Here is a 21,670-nt window from a genome sequence, read left to right as displayed (position 1 = left end):
TCGGGCAGTGTGATGTTCTTCAAGGTGCGTGTACGCGAGCATCCAGCAGTTGGCCTCCATCGGAACGAGATAGCTGCCTTGGAAATTCGGGATTCGATCCCGCGACCTCTGCGCCAGCCATGCAGCAACATAATGACAAGACCACGCCCCTTCGAGTAATGGGCTGGGCTTTTTAGGTCGTAAAAGTATCGTTATATGTCACGCACACCGCGCCGCACATGGCAGCAGCGCGCGAGGTAAACGCCCTGCTTCCGACGGCAGAGTTACAGCTCCTCCTCAAATCGCGGTCTAAGCACGGGTGAAAAGCAGGTGTTCGGGGCACGCAGCGATCGACTTTCCCGTTTTTAAAGGATTGTCATTTTAATGACCGACAGGGACAGCTGCTCCCGCTCTCTCTAGAAGAAAAAAGCGTTTATTACTTTTTTTTTCTTTGACGCAAAAACGCACAGCGGATTCAGGTACCGTATGGGTGAGCTTTTTTCATAAGGGAATGGGTTCCTGAGTAAGAGGACACTGACACCGACTGAGAGATGTCTCGGGCCAGTTATTCTCCGAGTGGCAGAGACAAAAGGATGCGCACAAAAGATAGAGACAATAGAACTTCTATTGAATTATGCAAACATGTGCGACGGGCATGTAACTTCTGTGTATACGAGTCATCCGTCTCACAATGCGAAGAACGTTATCTTTACAGAGCCTCCAGTTGCGGCCTGCTTCCGTTAAAGAAAATGTCAGATTTGATGGATTGCTCGCAGTACGCATATCAATGCTGTTCTGTACACCTAGAACCTGCCGCTTTAAATTCCGATTTTGCATGCCTGAAAGAGCTACGAAAATCTAACGTCGGTTGCACAGTCGAGCGAGATTGCAAGGTCATCTCGCTGGCGTCAACCAACCTAGCGCTTCTGGGGAGTATAGCGGCCCGTTTTTAAACAGTGAAAATTATGGTAAATTATGATTACGCAGAATGACCGATGAAGCGCAGGCTACAGACGAGGACGAATGAGAGACATGTTCGACACAAACACAGCGCTTTAGCCTGCGAAAAGTGCCACCTTCGAGATCATGCATCCTTCTCGCTTTTGTTGGCTGTTCCACATTTCCACAGCCGCTCCTGCGGCGAGCTCCGAGCCCTTTCTTACTATGTTAAGTTTTCGAATCGTTGCGCTCAAGCACACTCTTTATTTTGGCTCCCTTCTCTGTGGCAGGTAGCAGGAACACTGCGAAAGATTCGGTAAAACGTTTGATTGGCTAGCTAAGTTTAACAACACGTATTGCGTTGTGATAAAAGAAATTGAGCCAAAGGGGCACGTAGGAAAGAGGTTTTTTTTTTTTTTTTTTCCTCCGCTAACGTGAAACTCAGGAAGGGGCGAAGCATTCAGTTTGTGCATGTCATATTGCAGCATACCATTTACTGGGGAAAAAAAGCCAATCAAATATTAGAATATTAGGATACTTGACAAAAGCTCAATCAATTGGTGCATTAAATGAGCAGATGGTTTTCTCGTAAAAGTTTTTTGGGGTCGTTACGCCACCTGGCGGAACAGGTTTCAACCACGTGCTTCTTTCTGCATGGTTTCCGAGATACGCTTAAGCAGTAAGCCAGATGATTGATGATTGATATGTGGGGTTTAACGTCCCAAACTACCATATGATTACGAGAGACGCCGTAGCAGAGGGCTCCGGAAATTTCGACCACCTGGGGTTCTTTAACGTGCACCCAAATCTGAGTGCACGGGCCTACAACATTTCCGCCTCCATCGGAAATGCAGCCGCCGCAGCCGGGATTCGAACCCGCACCCTGCGGGTCAGCAGCCGAGTACCTTAGCCACTAGACCACCGCGGCGGGGCAAGCAGTGAGCCAGAACCCAAAGTTAATCAAAATAATGCACGAGAGCAAACACGTGCCTAGCTAAGTGTGTTACTACAAGACACCCAAGTCAAGGATTGAGGTCGCTTTCAAACTTTTTCTTTCGGCTTCATGCAATCCCACAAAGACTATACACTACTGCAGTAGGGTTGGTACCTGAGACGCAACTGAAGTACGGAAAGGGTGGCGGGAGGGGGGGTATTATATGAAAATTATTGCGTATATGAGAGGGGCCTTAAACTCGTGGCCACCGGACCTTCCGCTTGTGGCCTTGCCCGCTTACCACCGTGCTATGTGTTTATTTAGTTAACACAAAAGTGTTTTACGCTGTGGTTCACTAATATTTCATACCATATTTCGGTCACGGAAGTACGTCAGCAAAAGGAACGTTATTACATGTCAAAGCAAGGTGAAGAAAATTGTTGGTATGATGGAAGTGGGAACCGTAACATCTTGGTCCAGGCCCCGCCACGGTGGTTTAGTGGCTAAGGTACTCGGCTGCTGACCCGCAGGGCGCGGGTTCGAATCCCGGCTGTGGCGGCTGCATTTCCGATGGAGGTGGTAATGTTGTAGGCCCGTGTACTCAGATATGGGTGGACGTTAAAGAACCCCAGGTGGTAGAAATTTCTGGAGCCCTCCACTACGGCGTCTCTCATAATTACATGGTGGTTTTGAGACGTTAAACCCCACAAATCAATCAATCAACATCTTGGTCCGCGGCATTTCCTGACGAGCGTTCAACCCATTTCACCACCACAAAAAGCACAAAAGAGGCTGCGCGAATGCGCCTGTTTCAAGCAATAACCCACAATGGACAACTGTCTGGATAAGAAAATAGCTTCTTGGAGTACAAGGCCAATGAGCGCGTTTCTCATCAAATGTTTTACCCTGTGCCCTGTCCCGCTTTAAACTTCTTCACTGTCCCGGTACTTGCACGAATGAATTTCGTGACGGCAGCCCACTAACTGAGCTGCGGAGTTTGAGACGCCTTCTGTATGAACATACCCGGTAAAACTTTTTGAGTTCTCTAAGTTAACATAGCCCAGTGAGTCGATTTAAAAATTTCAACGTGTGGTGGGTTCGAATCTGCTTCCTCCTCCCTCGATCCACTCCCGTACCTATTGTACCGACGCTGTATACACCTGATTGCAGGCGCAGTACAACGCACAACCCCGAAAGGTTATTGCATTGTCAGCTGTACTACAAATGTACGGTAACCCTGGCGCCAGACCGTCGAAGCCGTTTTCCAAGAGCAATCTCCCTTTTCTATGCAGCGGATAGGTGCGCATATTCGGGCAGTATCAAGGTTTGACCTTCATCACTTTCTATTGTCCGAAGTTGTTTTGAATGTTTCGCGACGAGCTACTGTTTTCGAACTCCGGTCCAGTATTTTTTTCGCGTGAAACAATGAATAGCTCGAAAAGCTTTTTTAGTGTCTAAACAATACGGTTCCGCAGGGTCACGAGTTTTCTTTGTGCGACAGCATCTGCATCTTAAGCAGAGCCAGCACTGCCATTTCAGTTTGGAAAGAATTCTGTAGAAGTGGTGGCGCCTATTTTCTAATATTTCATTATCTTTCTTATATAGACTTTCTTCTTTCTTTTTAAACACTATTGAACAACGCCTATGCTATGCTGGTCGTGACCAGAGAATGCGCAATTAACCGATGTCGAGTTAACGATGACTTACAGTACAGCTTTACTGCGATATTCGGTGATTGATATTATCGCCAGAGAAGAAAAAAATAAATGAAAAAGGTGATTGTCGCCTTCAGGTCGTCTTAGAGGGCAAGGCATGGGAAGTCGTATGACTTTTTCGAAGAATCTAAGAACTCGCCGCATAGACCAGCCATTGCATTAAATGCGAAAATTTTCGCAAACGACAACGTCACCGACGTTCTTTCGATGGAGCGATAGAGCGGCTATTCCGTAGTTAGGAACTATCTGACCACCTCGCATTTCCAGGCTATAGCGGAGCCCGCAAACTACGAGATCGAAAGGTTGCCACTTGCGGTCGTTTATCCGGAGCCAGGGCGGCCACCTATATATAGGTTGTCTTCGGGACCGTCAATGTACAAGGTCCGTGCAGGTGCACACAACGTAAGCAACCGGGTGCCTTAATGCCTCGGTTAGGTTGTCCTGCAGCTACGTCGGAGAATAGATCGCGGACTGATATTTGTTGGTTAGGTGGACTTAACGAATGGTAGCTCGCGGATGAGGTTTAGTACGTTCACCTATAGGCTGAGAGGCATAATAATAATAATAATAATAATAATAATAATAATAATAATAATAATAATAATAATAATAATAATAATAATAATAATAATAATAACATGATAGATTTGTGGTAAGACACTACTTGCCACGTGAACGGCCTGCGTTCGATCCTCAATAACTCCAAAAGTTCAATTATTTTATTTGGTTCTCTCTCGATTTTTCGCTTACGGACGATTTTTCGCTCACAACCAACGGCGCCGACACCGAAGGCGGAATTTCTGCGACACGAGCTCACTAACGCTATAATAACCACAGAGACCGTAAATTTAAACATACTTTCGCTAACACCATTGAGAAGCCTGTAACGCATGGTCCCATGACCCCACCCGCGTTACCCAGCCGTGTTGCCGAGCGTTCAGATATAGTAGTGGCGAATAAAAGGGGAAAAAAGCATGGCATATGCTCGAAGTGAAGGACGATTACAGGGCAACGTGGTGGGATCGTTCGGTGTTACCATAAATCACCCGTGGCATTGACCCATCACGCATTCAAATGAGTGAAAAATCGGTGTACACTTTCATACGCCGTTAATTGGTGATGATTGGTATTGTGTCGACTTGAGAATTTCGTTTCGCCTTCATTATTACCGCTTTTTGGTATCGAATCCAGTCTGAAGTTTGCAAAGAGAAGCTCTGTGCAAGTTTTACGAGTGGCTGTTGGTTGTTCCCCATCGTGCGAAAATGCATCGTATTGCGTAGAGAGACGACATCATGTACTCCACAATCCAGTCATTGTCTGTGAACATCTTCATCTTCATCAGCATCATCGTCATCATTGTTACGACTAGGGCGCACGCCAACGCCGTCAACGGACAGCAACTCAACCACGAGGAGCTTTGCCCATGAAACGCTCTGTCACCGCTCAAGCCTCTCATTGTCCGCACTCGGCAACGCGGGGCAAGTTACGTAACGAAGCGCTTGACTTGTGATCTCTATGTCACGGCGTGTGTCATGCGGAGCTCTTCATGACCGCGAGGTCACTGCGCATTCGCCACGCCACGACAAACTTTAGGGGCGAAGCTCCTTAAGGCGTGGGCTATGCGTCCCCTGTATGTAGCCACCTCTCGTTTAGTTCTTGCATTGTTCACTAGATGGTGCTACTTGTAGCTGATCACGAAAAGGTGCAAGATGTTATAAACTAGACGGTGGTTCTTGTAGTTGATGATGAAAGATGCCAGATGTTATGAAATAGGAATGATGCCACATACGGCGCGTGTCATTGGTGGAAGGCAATCGCTCGATTCAGTGCGGCGACGTACGCTAGGGAAAGCGTTGTAGTAAAATCGAGTGGGCAAAACGAACGGAGGATTCATGGTTTACCATGTTTACCTGCGGAGCTTCACCCACTCATCATCATTCGCTTCGTGGATAAGGCGGCACTTTTTTACACACTCCTCAAAAACGTACTGAACGTTCACCTTCCAGGGATACGCGTAAATAATCAAAAATAACAACAACAAAAGAAGCCCCGAGATCGAACACGGCCGCGCTGACATTTCCAGCGAACGTTGCACGGCTTCTCGCATCTGTTAGGCACGGCTTCCTTTCAGCGCGCCGTACTCGAGTGAATGAAATACGACGTCCTCGAGCCGTTTCCGCTGCAAACCGAGGTCTGCCGCTGCACTGCAACGCCATAGTACAGGTGGAGAAAGCGGCACTCGATGTGCAGCGACTGTGCCCAAAAGTGGGTCATTAGGAATTCCCGCGCAGCTCGTATACTCGACCCGGATGCACTGCGCGAGAGACTGGAACACTGGGCCGGCCGACGTACTTCTCAGTGATTCACGGGTATATCTATTATGGATTGCAACTGTTGGCAGCTGACGCAGTGTTCTCGTGGCCATGTTACCAAGGTTTTGTCGTTTCATGAATGAGAGATGTAGACTAGATAAGTGAATCTGTGCACTAGCCCAGCGATTTGACCTGATCTCAGGAACGGTCTCTGGCTTAAGTTAGGATGCGGAAGAGATATCCTCTTGCTCATTTCGCGGATAGAAGAAGGGACATCAATATCTATTGTGCAACCTTTGGCCTTCTTCCTCAGACCGTAACAAACTGGAATGTTTTCGCTCACGTGTATTTTACTAACACAAAAAGGTAATTTCTTAGGATGTCCAAGGGAAAATGAGTTGAAACAGTTCCCAAGGCCTGAACCTCGTACGACATTAGTTTCAATCGCCAATTATTCGGGACAGGTTGAAGTCCTCCAGCAACATCAATAGTCTAACTTCTTCGTGATAAAAAAACATAAATGCACTATGCTACGCACCTAATGTGGCATCGTGTGTGAGGTGTTCCATAAAATGACAAGGGAGCCACTTCTTCAATCGTCTTCTTTGTCTGTTCCTCGCAGGTGCACCAAAATACTTGAGGATCCGCTACCCGTGACAAACGAGTGCGATCTAGTGCTCTCCGTCAGACGCGGGTTACTTCGAGCCCACCAGCAAGCCGTGCGTAGCCATGCCGAGCACGGGCCAGGTACCGTCGCTGTCGGTGCTCCAGCCGCCTCCCCAGGAGGACACCCACCACAGCCATCACCCGGCCAAGGACCAGTACCGGGTCGTGGTACTCGGTGCGGCTCGTGTGGGCAAGACGGCCATCGTGCACCAGTTTCTGTACGACGAGTTCCCCGCCGACTACTTCGCCACCGTAGAAGAGGTGAGCGTCCATTTAGAGAGTTTTCTAGTCTGTTTGATATTCCGGTAATGCAAAGGCGTAGCCTAGTACCGGATAGCGTTTGCCGTAGTTTTCCCAAAGTCAAGATGAAAAAAAAAAGCTAACAAAAACGTGATCCCTCCTAGATCCCTGCATTGCCAATCCCAATGCCTAAAGCATGGGATCTATTAATATGCAACTCAAAAACAGTGCCCAAACGACACAAACACTTTGCTGTCATACGTTAAACCTATGAATTTAAAGCAAATAAAGGCATCTCTTCAGTGCTACTTGATTACAGTGCGCACGATGGCCACTTGATACATTGGAGGTCAACGGCAATTACTTCGGCGGCGTGGCCATGTTTACCGGACGCATGGGCAGTTCGAGTCTAGTATAGCGGTACACGCAGAGCATTTTGCGTATACCGCTGTGTTTGCCAGACTAAAAACCTCCAGTACCGTATCATTATCTCAAAAGCGGACGCGCGGTAACATTGGCATACCTCAATAGGCGTGCGTAGGAGGAGGAGGAATAAATGAGGAAGGACAGGGAGGTTAGCCAGTCCCCAGACCGGCTGGCTACCCTGTACTGGGCAAGGGGGTAAGGGGAATAAAAGATGAGAGAAAAGAGATGTTCTAAAGAAAAGAAGAGAGAAGGTCACCAGACGATCCACGACGCTGCTTACAGTCTGTCTCTAAGACCACTTGCCCGCAGAAAGCGCAACAACGCTCTCAATGCCTTGCGTGCAGAGGACGGTCTCGGCCAGTGTCCCAATACCCTTTCTTCCAACAATTGGCGATTGGCTAGTCTATTTAAAGCTTTCGACAGTTCTTTTCTTGGCACGCTGAAGCGAGGACACTCGCAGAGAAGAAGATGGGAGAAAGTCTCTGCGCAGCCACAGTTGTCACATGTCGGGCTGCTGGCCATTCCGATAGGCGTGCGTAGGGTTCTTCATTAAGGCGGGGGGGGGGCAGATACGCAATACTACACTGATACACAACCACGCAGATGAGTGGCACTCCTTGTTTGTTTTTATGTTTCTGTTTCTTTTGTTTCTCTCTGTTTTCAGTATCTTTTTTGTACGTGTTTATACTTACTCATTTGTATATCTTTGTTTTTTGTCTTACTACATTTCTTTGTATTTCTTTTTTTCTCTATATCTCTATTAACCTCCTTCTGTGGGTTAGTACCCGCTTGGGTCGCTTTCTCGTGACATTAGTGTAGCTACGGTGAGCTAGAACGATTTCACTGACACATTATCTGTGTGTTCTTCTCTCTCTGCATCTGGTGAAACGTCTCTTCTAAAACTTTTCAGAATACTAGTTTCCGCGCACCTACAATGTCTCCACTTAATTTGGGTACCAGGAAACAAGGGTTTGTTTTTAAACGAAACTGCTGACTCTTTAGCAAAGGCGGCACTTTTGCAGCCAAACATTCCGGTTTTCCCACTGACAACATGCATTACAATTGCACTATTCCGCACCCTAACTTTCAAAAAATGTTTATAAAAATGTTCAAAAATGTTTTAAAGGGTCAAGTGACTTTGATGTGTTAATGTAAATGCTACGCTAGTTCTATATTAAAAAATAGTTGTCCCGACGAAATAACACACAGAGACGAGTATGGGTGACTGAATCTCTAAAGAACTTTGCCTCTAATTAGAGGCTCACTAAGGAAAACTAGTAACACTAAGACGCACTTGGAGCACAATGTGACCCGAAAAAAGTTTCTACATTAAACTCGTCGAGCGTGCGAGGAAAATGCTCCTTTCTTAATCGCTGAACGGTGATACATCATCATGTCCCTAGTAAGATGACCGCTGCAACCGTTATCTTGCCATAGGCACTGCTTCACTCCTGGGCAATCATTTCCACTCCAGCAATTTTCAGCAGAAGCAGCATCCTGTTTCAAATCGCTTCACGTGGAAAATAAAGAAGTAATATCTATATTTCACGGTGAAAATACGGGTGCTGTTGTAGAACTACATTCGGACTCGCTCTCTGGATTTCGTGCCGACCGGTTGTGCCCCCGCGATCTCCGACGACAGCGCAGCTCTGGCCGACTGGCTCGCCCTACGCCATCTCCTGCCGCCGAATTGAGCTCTCACTGAGTGGTGCCCCGTCCTCGGACACCTGCGACCGTGTCCATCTTTCCTATCTCCTCTTTACTTCCGTCGTCTTCTCTCGTTTGCTGTCCCTGCGCCTCACTCTCTTCTGCATCTCTATATATACATTTTATTCCTATCCTTTTAATTCCTCCTTACCCCCATCCCTCGTGAGCTAATGTTGAGGTGTCCTCCCCCTGAAAGACAGTTACGGGGCTCATTTTTTCTTTCTTTTTAAAAATCACACAAGAACTACATTCACTGGTGGTAGGATGGCCGCGACTTGGCTCTGTAGCGTTTACTCTAATGCCAACAAAAGTTGTCGTCGAGTATTGTTGGCAATCTACCTTCAACAGTCCGCCAAATTCTGACAAAAGACAAAAAATCTCCCTCCCCTCCCCGAAGGGAATCGTGAGGAAATGTGAATGCATTGCGTAGGGTCCATAACGGCGTATTGCACGTGAAAACCGAGCGTTATAAGAATAATATTTTCTTTTTTAAAGAAGATAGTCTTTCTTGGGGAGATTAGACACAAAAATTTTGGTCTGCCTGTCTATCTGTCTGTCTGTACAATTGTCTCTTTGTCCACACTTAACGGTACCCTAAGCAGCACCAAAGTGGCTAAACGATACTCTAAACGGCCGACCCCAACCGCAGCGCCCACCAATACTGCTCAAGATTCAGTGTTCATACTTGTGCGATTGTCAATTAAAAATCAATTATTGTGCATATTTGAGGCACCATAACAACACGTCGATATTCTGTATGTCTGTCTCTTACTAGAAAAGGCATACATAATTCTAAGGACCGTAGCGTTTATCACGTTGCGCTGACCATGCAACGCTTGTGCGAAAAGGCAAGTGCTTCCAACGCTTTGCTAAGACGACATGGTGGTGGCACCTACCTGTCGCCTTGCATTCTACATGTTATCACCGTCGAGACGAGTGCGCACGCCGAGCGCTTCGTTTTGTAAGATAACTGCCAGATGGCGCTCATGTCTCACGTATGACTTGACGCGCTCGTTCGCCTCCGCTGCATGCTCGAGGCACTCTAACGCAGCGCCTCTAGAATACCAGTCACCGATTTCATTGCGCAGAACATCAAATAAACGTTTTGTTCACTCTCTCCAAACGCCAGACTATCGCCTTTCGACGACATTTGCAGTGTAACATGCAGATGCGGGGCCAACTTTTTTACACCGTGCAGTAAAATAGCACCGTTCGCCGCACGTGGCGTTTTTCTTCCAGCTCTAGTCGCTAGCGTGCACGGTAAAAAAAAAAGACGCTACACAAACGCTGGCAGTACAAACGCAACAAACACGCTTCAAACGCACTGCATTGAGGCGGTGGCAAGTCACGTTCAATTCAAAGAAGTAGGGGTGCCTTTGCTAAGTACGAGGTAAGCGCGCGCGCCCGCAGCTGTTTCTATGGGAGAGGGCGGTGGATGCATCCCGACGGGCACCTGACATAGCTTGACTAAAAAATGCATTCGCATTTAAAATAACGAACAAGCGCCGACTTCCAGCTGAGGGTTTGTTGAAAAAGGCACATGTATATATCGGCGTGCCACGTCACCTGGACAGACAGTCGCGCAACAAGCGTCAACAGGTTAAGCGGAAATCTATCTATCTATCTATCTATCTATCTATCTATCTATCTATCTATCTATCTATCTATCTATCTATCTATCTATCTATCTATCTATCTATCTATCTATCTATTCACTGCTACTATGTACAAATGCTTGCAAGTAATTTGAAGAATCACGGAAGAAATACATGTTTGAACTTGTAGCAATCAATCATTCGCCTTCTCAACTTCTTGTCGCTGGCTGTCCCAACTGCCTAGTGGCTGCGCAATAAGCTTGGCTTTGACTATACACTTCTGGTGATTGGGAGGTTTCTGATGCTTGTAGTTTACTGATGATGTAGTTACTGACTCAACCTTCCGGTTGAGCTATCAACTAAGCCTAACTGAATGGTTCCTTCAGAACACTGCTTCCGTTTGGACATCTTTGACAGCCTATATTTTTAACAGATCATCTGCACAAATGAATTTCACATAATTTTTTTTTCGAAGTGATTTCTTTTCTTTTCTCTGCCACAGCACATTTCCTCCATTGCCACAATGAATAAAAAAATGGCAGCATATCTACGGAGTAAATGATGGAGATTGGGGCGAAGCATCCGTCCGTCCATTCGTTCTTGCTTCCGTCCGTCCATGCGTGCGTCTGTGTGGCCACCCGTGCGCCCATCCGCCCGTCCGTGCGTGCGTCTGCTCGTACGTCCGCACGTCCATCTGTGCATCCGTCCCTGCGTTCATCCATGCATCCGCTCCTGCGTCCGCCCATGAGTCCATCCGTCCGTGCAGCCATCCATGCATCCGTCCATGTATCTGTCTGTGTGTCCGTTCGTCCACCTATTCAACACTGCAAGTACCACCATCTCGCAACTTTTCATCATATATTCCTCATATAGAAGCACCGCCATCCAGCGGACATTCCAAGGACTGAACGAGAGGAGGCACACTCACGCTTTGTTACGGTTTGCGCTTCGTTCTACTTCCCACCTTTAACCACCTCGAGTTCATTGTATATACTAGTTCACTGTATTCATGGCACTGCGGTCCAACGCTCACTAAACCTTTCTAAAACCAAGGAGGTTACGTCCAGCGAGCAAAACGTAGCAACCCTTTCTTGTCAGATAGTGCTCAATGTACATGCCAATGGCTGATAAGAGGGAATGAGAGACAGGAGAATTCGGCTTTTACTTAACGCGCACGCTGCGAATTATTTATTGTTCAACAACGCACAGAAGAAATCTCCCACCAGCACTACCTTGGAGGTCAAAATGTAAGACTTGATTACACACTACTACTACGACTACGAGGGACGAGTGGGTGCCGCTATAAGGAGCTTCGCCCCTGAAATGCGCTATATGTCCGCTGATTTAAGCCGTGAAATATCGTTGGAAAACGCGTTGCTGGAGGGCAAACTATCTATCTATCCAACAAAACAGGCACCGGGACCACAAGAACGCTAACGCCACCTGTGATAATGAGTGCAAAGCTAGCACAATTCCATGAAGATGCACCCACATGCAAGCCAGCTCGCTTGACCTAGAACCTGTATAATATCGCGGCGAAGCGTTGACGACCACGAGCTCGGCAAACATCCCGAGTGCAGAAGAATTATTGAGTACTATAGGAATGCCGAAAAAAAGAAGGGGAAAAAACCAATAAAGTATGCCCCAGAGTGCTCATTCGCCTAGCAGACGTTGTTAAACACAGTGCTCTAAGGACGTTCTTATACAGCTCGCCTCTGCTTCTTTAATATGCCTTTATTGTACGATCGGGCTCATCTACTCCCCCACTACGCGCTTGTAGTGGTCACGTGTTCTCGAGCTATTTGTTATCGCTCTGGCGAGTTTGGTATCGCGCACACGGGCCGATGAAAGGAGTAAAACTAAAGAAACAAAGAACGCGAAATGAAAACTGTGCAGCTGCTTGTATGTATAGGAGCTGCTCTCGAAACTGGGTCACCGGTTGCTTGCCGCCGTGTTTGTCTAGTCGCGTGTTGAGTTATGGCGCGCGTCTGGTGACCTCGCTCCGCGCACCCACGGTGAACGTTTTTTTTTTTTTTTTTTTCCGCGATAAGGCGTTGTGACGTTTTATATGAATACGTTATCCCGGTGGCGTTCCTTTCTTATACTTTATCCGTGGAAACTTGCCTGCGCTACGCTTCATTTCTCATTCATTTGAGTGGTTCCTTGCCTGCGGTGAACAAAAGCCTTGAAAGACGTTTGTCTTGTCGAGAATGTCCCCGTCATCTTTTCCCAAGCACTGGCTCGACGGACGGCAAAATTGAATGGGCAAGCTTGGGAACGGCAAAAACAAGTTTATCGAGTAGAGACGACGGCACCTCATGATATGAACTTTACGAGCAAATACTCGCGTCACCTGCCAACTGATTGGCATTAGCAGTAAGCGCATGCTTACTTATCAGTATCAAGTTTTTTTTTTTTTTTGCGAGAAACTCAAAATATCAATTGATGTACACAAGTACGAACGTGAGAGTAGACCATCGCGCAAATACACTTTGCGCACATAATGTACTCGCTGTACTTTAGGAAGTATAGTATTAGTATACGACTAACAGAGAACCAAATGATATGTGATATTATCATGACATCATGGTTGATAGTTCTTGCTTGGAAAAGGTCAGGGGGGCTTCTGGTGAGACAAGCAAGATCATAGAATCACGTGCAGGTTTCACGGACGTGAACGCTAACGTAACTACAAGGCTGCCACGTTCGAAAGAGAAATAAAAGCACAAACCAGGCCTGCGTAAAAGCTCTTGGAGGGTTACACCTTCCCATTGGGGTGAACAGCCGGAGCAGGGCTCTCTCTGTGAGCAGACAGGGCATGGTAAAACTTAAAAGGTCACAGGACAAGCGCCGATTGCTAACTGGACAGGGCAATGGCCAAACTTCCCCTCTGTACGCCTTCAGCCGTCATCTGTCACACAGCCTGCTCAGAAAAGGAAAATAATCACATATCTCGCAGACTTGGGGCTTGTTCGGAGGCATACCGCCGACAGGGCACCGATATTCGAATGTCCGCGATAACACTCACAAAAAAAAGAAAAACAATGTAGGAGAACTTCCAAGCAACATGAACAACTCGTAACGAGAAAGTGGGCTTCCTATAACGAGAAACAACAAGCTACCTCTTCTACAATTCCTGATGCCTTTACTAGACATTCCATTTCTTTGTTTGTTTGTTTTTTGTTGGTCATTTTCTCGAAATATCGGAGAGGTTCTGCGTTGTACGCTGAAAGAAGCTATTGGCTTCTAAGTGAACTGGTGATAAGCGAAGATCGCTTTATACCTTATTGCGACATTGGTCTCTGTGAGGAGATGTTCGTCGTAGACAGTAACAAAGACCCAACAATAAGGGCTCTTGAGGGTGTTATGTAGAGCTGTGAGAAGTAAACGATAGGAAATGACAGCATATAGGGTCCGTTCGAATGGCGCTAAGAACGGTGGGAGCGAAAACAGCGGAAACGGGAGTTATCGGGCTGTGTTGCAACGCCCAGCCACTTATGTAGCCTAATAAAATCAGAAAAGTGGCGGTATACACATAAATAGAAAGCAAACAAAGAATGAAAAAAAAATCACATAAAACACGGCGGATCTTTCCGCCATCGCAACTGGAGAAAATTGGGAAGCCTTTAGATTGAAGCGAAAGACCCCCCCCCCCTCCTCTTTCTTTTTCTTGTTGCAACATCACGCGAAACATCCTGCTTCATCACGATATAGAACAGAAATTATTACAAATAAAAAAAGGAGTGGCTCGAAGTGCGTGAGCTGTAGTTTAACGTCGTCTTTCCAGCATATACGTTAAAAGAAAAGAACCATCTGCAAAAGCTATATATATTTCACTTTCATGCCATATTAACTGCGTAAGAGACTCCGATAATCGATTTTTTTTTCTTTTGTGCTATGATTCGAGTTCTTTTTTAACGTGGCATCGCTAATTCGTGCTGCCTGTTCATTCCATAACGTAGCACCTAATTTGATCGCAAGTGGTTAAAAAAAACATTTACAGCTGGCATTCAGCCCGCTTACTTAACTGAGCTAATTACGAGAACTACTTGCGCAGCGGCGTTAAAACGCGTGATTATTGTTGTGTGCGTTTCTAGGCACTTTATATTATCTGGTTATCAGTAGACATATGCAGTGCGGAATTTCGTAACAAAAGGCGTACAACCTCGAATGGGTACATAACGTAGAAACGAAATTTAAGTGAACTTATACTTCTTGCCATGAGAGGTCTATTTTGTGAGAGCTGCGTAGTTAATTAAACGATCGCGAACTCATTTTCGGAAGGACTAACTTTTTCGCGGAATGACTAACTAATTCGCATTTGCGAAACCTGTGTCCCGTTTTACTGAAACTGCGTCGTAGTGTCGTTTCGAGCCGTCCTATCTCATGGTGAAAATAACGGCACCTTGTATGTGTGTCTTTGTATTTTTTCTTTACTACGTGATCTTGCCCAATAAGGAGATGATTGATTGATTTGTGGGGTTTAACGTCCCAAAACCACCGTAATGAGAGACGCCGTAGTGGAGGGCTCCGGAAATTTTGACCTCCTGGGGTTCTTTAACGTGCACCCAAATCTGAGCACACGGGCCTATACGACATTTCCGCCTCTATCGAAAATGCAGCCGCCGCGGCCGGGATTGGAACCCGCGACCAGCGGGTCAGCAGCCGAGTACCTTAGCCACTAGACCACCGTGGCATGGCATCCCCCAATAAGGAGAGCAATTCAACGTATCACATGCTAGCAGAGCGATTTCGCATAAAATTTCAAGATGTTTTATGCAATTCAACCTCACAGAATTTCGATGATATGATCCATCTAGCCAAGCATAGCAATCACAATAGTAAATAAAAGGGCTAGTTCATGACACTGCGGCGAGTATATAGCCCACCTCTCGATAAACCTCGCTAAAACCAAGCAGGTGACGTTCAGCGAGTTTAACGTGGATACCTTTTGCTGGTCAGATAGCGCTCAAAGTGCGTCCTTCTGCTTGTAGTTTTTTTTTTAGCAAGCTTCAAGTTCAAGGCAAATATTCTTTGAGATTATGGTACCGATACTGATCTCTGTAGGTTAGTTAATCAGAAACAACTATCTTTTTATTCATGATTAACGTGCGCGGGTTTCCTCCTCCATTCAAATGAGTGCGTGCATGCCGCTCCTCTAGCCCGGCAATGGAGATCGCTACCTACTACTACTACTACTACTACTACTACTACTACTACTACTACTACTACTACTACTACTATTACTACTACATACATTGCGGACGCAAGAACCACGGCTTAAGGAGCTTCTCCCCTATAAGTGGGACAATATAGAGCACTTGGTACCCTTCCATGGGAGTGCATGATATTGTCCCACGTACAGGTATACGAAATGAACCTGCATGGGTAGGTTAGGAGCAGAAACGATCGTGTGTTCAGATTGTTTTCAATGGTTTTGAGCACTTGATATTCAACTATGGGAGAGCAGTGAGCCGTCTCAATAACTGCAAACTGGTGGCATCTACATTGTATTTAGAAAAAGTTGTTGACCATTTAGAGTACGGTGTACTCTGCTACAGGAGCCGTCCCGTGGGCTATCGTTCCGGAGAAAGACTCCGTACGAACACTTTAGGCATGTGGCTGCAAGCTGTGTGTTTAGAAAAAGTAGTTAACGATTCAGAGTACTCGGTACTCTACTATGGGAGAGCTTAAAGCCGTCCCCGGAAATTCAATCACATAGTGCTATGCCGCATAATTTGGCGGCGGTGGCTGCAAGCTAAGGACAGAAGCGAATGGTACATGTTTTATACGGTGATGGAGTTAAGCCAACTGCTATCCGGTGAGTGTCCAGACGGCCTTTAAAGGTGTGCAGGTCTCGTGCATATTTATATCCAACCCACTGCGATAATAATTGCTCGTTAGACGATGGGTTTGTCGGTTTACAGATAGTTTTAATGCGTAATACCGATTCTTTATTAGAGGTTACTTCTAGTTTTACGTTCCCAGATTTTATTGTTGCCCGGATAGGAATGAATGGCCATCGTTGTGGACCGTAGCAACCGAAGTGTCGTGCTGTTGAACACGTGGGTGATGGCCCCGTTCCCAGCATAGAGGAAAGTAACTGCTAGCTTTTTATCCAGTGACCTTGCAGCTAGCAGGTAGCATTGCGCAATGCTAAAAAAAGAAAAAAAGATAGATAGAAAGAAGGAAAGAAAGAAAGAAGGAAAGAAAGAGAGAAAGAAAGAAGGAAAGAAAGAAAGAAGGAAAGAAAGAGAGAAAGAAAGAAAGAAAGAGAGAAAGAAAGAAAGAAAGAAAGAAAGAAAGAAAGAAAGAAAGAAAGAAAGAAAGAAAGAAAGAAAGAAAGAAAGAAAGAAAGAAAGAAAGAAAGAAAGAAAGAAAGAAAGAAAGAAAGAAAGAAAGAAAGAAAGAAAGGAACTGGCATGCAGGTACGAACTTAGGCGTCCCTCCATTTCTCGACTGTGCGAGTCGTCTCGGCATTTTAGCGCGACAGCGTCAAAGAGCTCGTTTTGCAGAAATACCGTCGTCAGCGCCGGTGTCGGCGTCATTCGTTGTGAGCGAAATATCATCATCTTACGAGTAACCGAGAAATCGAGAACAATGTCAACAAAAATAAATGATCAAAAAAATTCTGGGTCAGAGTGGAGACCGAACCAGAGTCGGTCGGGTCCCGCTGGGGATGGAACCCGGATAGCTTGGTAGCAAGGTAACGTTCTCCCGCACGGCCAAGCATCTGTTTGTGAATACAGCTTTATACATTATGGCGAAATTGGTATTTGTGAGGAGATGTTCGTAGTAGTCGGTAACAAAGTTTCAACAATAAGGGCTCTTGAGGGCGTTGTGTACAGGAGGGCTTTCTCGGCTTGAAAATGCAGTAAAAGTAGCTTTCATGTTTCACAAAACACACGCGTCCTGTATACATGCTTGACAATGCAACATGAAATATTACAGCAATATTGTGTGGTACAAGCGCCCATTGCCAGCGGGCGTCCCAACATGTAATTATCATGATGGCGTCGTGGTAGAAAGCTGGTCGCCCAATAAATAAAAGGCACACAGGCTATTGCGCCTATTCACTTAAGGCCACGTATTGGGTGCACAGCAAGTTCGAAAAGTTTTCATGCACAAGTGTTTGAAGTACGCGATAGGACCAGCATATCGCCATCACGTTCAGCTTCTAAAAGCGAATAAGCTATAGGGTTTCCAACGTTTTTTCTTGAACCTTGTTCATCTTTTTCTTCTTTGCGTCGCATGAAAGGAAAACAAAAGTAATTAGGTGGAATTTCATTATTTGCGCTAGGAACGCACTAGGCAAGTTACACGTCACGTTGAGCACAGTTACAATTTTGAAGGACATCAATCCCCTCGTTATGCGAATCCACAACAAAAATTCCGTTTTGTTGCACCCGCCTAGAAAAGGATTGATTGCTTTTTCAAGCAGGAACAGGCTCAGAATGGCGGCCCCCTTTTTCTATATAGTTGACCACTTAGCGTTCCACGCCGAGGATTACCGATAATCCCCGCGCATAATCTTCCTCTTACCCCCCTTTACTCGTTTTTTTTTTTCAGGCGCATTAAAAAAGGGTCGACAGCAAAAGAAAAAAAGTTTTCCTGCGCTCCTACGCACTAAATGAATCTATAATGAGAAAACTTGGTGGGCTTAGCCACTGCCAAAGCTGAATAAGAAATCAGGCTTGCGTGAGGTTACCAATAAAGGTTGCTCGACAGTGTCCTTGGACCATCCGGGACCACATTTCCCGATATAGGCACGTTATAACGATGCTAGGCTTCTTTGAAGCATATCCCTTTTTAAGTGCGTGCGTTTAATAGAAAACTCGGTCCGGGCGAACGCATCTGCGATGTGTCTTTGTTCAAGGGAAGCCCATGCCTCTGGACGAAGAACCTCGTTAGCCAAACTCCTCCTTCGATTTTGTACAAACAGGCAAATCAGTTCTTTTTTTTTCTCGGGTGAGAAAAATGAAGTCACTGCTTTGCCGGAAAGGCGAAGCAATGAACGCGATAGCCACAAATTGAAAGGTCACGCGCAAAATGGAAAGCAGATCGAAACATGCCCCGTGTTCCTCACGCACAAATGACCCACAAAACGTACCCACAGGCACGGATGCACGTGAATAAGGGTCTCATTTATTACTTCGCTGAGTCTGAAAAGCGCGCGCTTTTCGCAAACGGAGACTGCAATGATTGCAGTGACCTTTGTGTACCCGGTAACTACAGCAAAATTGTTCCAGGTAAAGCCCGAGGCCAGCCAAGCCGTACGACCTTCCCTTCCTCTCCGCCACGAGATAAGGGCACGTGAGGGAGGGTCGCTTTCCTTCTCTAAGCCGGGCAAAGTACACGTAGAAGATTAGAGCGGGCGCCGCCATGCTATGTGGCGACGCGCGCTTATTGCGCCATCTTGATGGTAATGCTGAAAACACAATTCCCCCCCCCCCCCCCACGAGATGCTCGTGGGCAGCGGTAAGTGGTAGATATAAGTGGCTTGCCGTTTGGGCGGCGTAGGACATGCTGCGGAATGGCTCAGTGGTTAAAGCCTCGCTTTCACGACTCAGAGGTCCCACGCTCGATTCCGCGCGCCAGTGTTCTTTCTAGATTCATTTTCTTTCTTGCGCTTTTCATATATATATATATATATATATATATATATATATATATATATATATACACATACACGGCGCATGACATCGACGCCGACGCCGGCGGCAAAATCCAGCCGAGAGTGTGCATATAATTGCTATCGCAATAAAAAGTATCGTGGCTCTTACTGTATCTCTTCAGTAGGGTTGAGAGCTGGGCTAGTTGGTGAGACATCATTTAACCATATGGTGTAGTAGCGCGAATTCACGGGGACGAAGAGGACAAGAAATGATTAGTACATATAGAATATGTACTGTATCTCTTGAAGCAGGCTTACATCTTCAAGTATTTAAGGCACATGACAAAGGTGGACGAATGCCGAAGGAAAGAATGGCACAGGAAGAACGCGAGCACAAATGCGTGGTCATCTGAAAGTTCGCTGACGCGCTCCAAACATGGTCGAATACAACAAGACAGCATGAGTCTGCAGAACACCTTAATCAAACTTGTACACATGAACATCCACTAACTAGCCGAACTCAACACCTTTTGGCAAGTTCATGGCTATATGGGGAAAAAAAGAACGCCAGGCCTGCGCGGAAGGCGCAGCACAGTCACAGCGAAAACTAGAAGAGCGCCCTTTAAGAGCCTTTTCAAAACACTCATTGGTTAACTACTGCAAGTACACTTGCTTGGTACCCACAGGGCATTATAAATAAGCTTTTTGGTAGTAGGCCCGCATTCATTTTGCTATTTTTGGCATTGTTCTGAGAAGCGTGGTATCCGCTAAATGCTTGCAAGGAAATTTGTGCCAATTGTTCATGCAGTGGCTGACGACGTTGAGGAAGTATGCCTGAAGTGGGTATGCGCCACAGTTATTAGGGGATTAAGAACAAACTTTTTGTAATGGGTTGGAGCATAGGACGACCCATTCGTTACGCTATTCGCATTGTCTGACGCCTGGTTGTTCTTTCGTTGTTCCAAAACGCTTTATTACTCATATTAACGCGATTTCTTTCCCGACATCAAGCCTGCCTAAGGCAAGTTGGTTCGGTGGCCGGCGTGGCTCAGTGGTAGAATACTGGGCTGGCACCCAGCGAACCAGGGTTCAATTCGTGCGAAGTGGTGACGGACACCGACGGCAGCGGTGGCGGACAACTACGGCGCCACGTGTGACCGGAGTTGTGATCTCATAACAGCTCTTGGTGTAAAAAGCTTAGTCGTGCCTTGTTGCTGCACGCTTTCCACCTGCACAACGGTAGAGTGGCACGCACAGAACAAGAACCATTTAGAATGATAGCTATAAAACATAACTATAAAAAAGGCAGCTTAACAAAAAAAAGTAAACAGATGAAAAGAAAGAGAGTAACAAGCACAGAAAATTAAAGTTTGGTATGAGCAGCTGAAATTGATGAGGAAATAAATAGAGAGGCTGACTGGATATGGTATTCGGGATTCGTGAGATGACTAAATATCAAACTTGTTAATTCAAAAGGCTTCTCAAAATGCGCGAGAAAATAATAAATATGGCAGGCTGAACGGTAAGGTTTTAATTATAATGAGAAGTGCAAATACAGAAAAACGGGACACTGCAGATGCGATTTAATGATAAACGGGAAGAGAGAAAACTAAATTATATGGATTCCGCCGTTCGGGAGATGTCCAGAGATCTCAAGTTTTTGTGAATCTAGCCGGCGACTTTCACGAAAATGCGCTAAGGCAATAATAAGGACTGAAAGCAGAATGCGAAGTGATTACTTTAATAAAAAAAAACTACCACAGAAAGAACGGGAGCCATCAGAAACGATTGACGAAGAACATAAAGGACAAAAGCGACTTGAAAACGACTTTAGGGATAAATAAAAGGCGGAAAGGTCACACGTTTTTTTTTTTTTCAAATTTGGCCGAACTGACTAGAATTTACGGTAGGAGGTGAATGCATTACGTGAAGATGTTTCTTTTCACACAGATATATGAGAAGTAGGCAGAGAAAATCGGTGAAGGAGATGGATCGGGAAACAAAGAGGGAAGCTAATTGAATGTGACTTTGGGAAGCGCAGAAAAGGGTCAAAGGATGGCACTTTCTTCAGAAACTAAGTCTGCAAGATTGACTGAAATATGTAGGGAGAGGGAGGGGGGAGCTTCACATTGTCCTTGAGTGCTTATTGATGGGCGTGACGTACGAGCGCCGAAAAGAACTGAAAAAAAATATTTTTAAAAAGGCACTGGGAAGAAGAGGGAATCAATAGGTCTGTGGGGTCATCTTTTGTTGAACTGACAACTTCGTAGCGTCAAAGACTCGTTTGCTTCACGGGATCATTGCCGAGGAGAGTTTCGGTTCCACAAACGAGACAGACAAATTAGGACAGCCGGAGGTTATTCGCACCGTTGTCGAAATGGAGGGACAGTGATTGCGACAACGGTTGATGGGTGCGGTTTCTGTTTTCGCTCCGTTAGAACAAGGAACACGCTCTCTTGGTCTGGTTCGTTCATTCTCCGAGGAGTTGAAGGGCGCAATTTAGAATCCAGGCAGCGAAGAATTCAAAAGACTGCAGTGCTCTG

General features: G+C 46.0%; 1 protein-coding gene across 2 annotated transcripts in view; it reads left to right on the top strand.

Annotated features, from left to right (window-relative positions):
- The window catches only part of LOC119179535 (GTP-binding protein Rhes), a 149,583-nt gene that overhangs the window by 121,787 nt on the left and 6,126 nt on the right, over positions 1 to 21,670 (top strand). For both annotated transcript variants that reach the window (XM_075869231.1, XM_037430635.2), the window contains exon 2: positions 6,502 to 6,806. In XM_075869231.1, the coding sequence (XP_075725346.1) occupies positions 6,609 to 6,806 (198 nt within the window). In that variant the 5' untranslated portion in view covers positions 6,502 to 6,608. The remainder of the gene's footprint in view (positions 1 to 6,501; positions 6,807 to 21,670) is intronic.

This window comes from Rhipicephalus microplus, chromosome 7, assembly GCF_043290135.1.
Source record: "Rhipicephalus microplus isolate Deutch F79 chromosome 7, USDA_Rmic, whole genome shotgun sequence".
NCBI lineage: Eukaryota > Metazoa > Arthropoda > Arachnida > Ixodida > Ixodidae > Rhipicephalus > Rhipicephalus microplus.
Note: the sequence above shows the minus strand (reverse complement) of the source record. Positions and strands in the feature narration are given on the sequence as shown.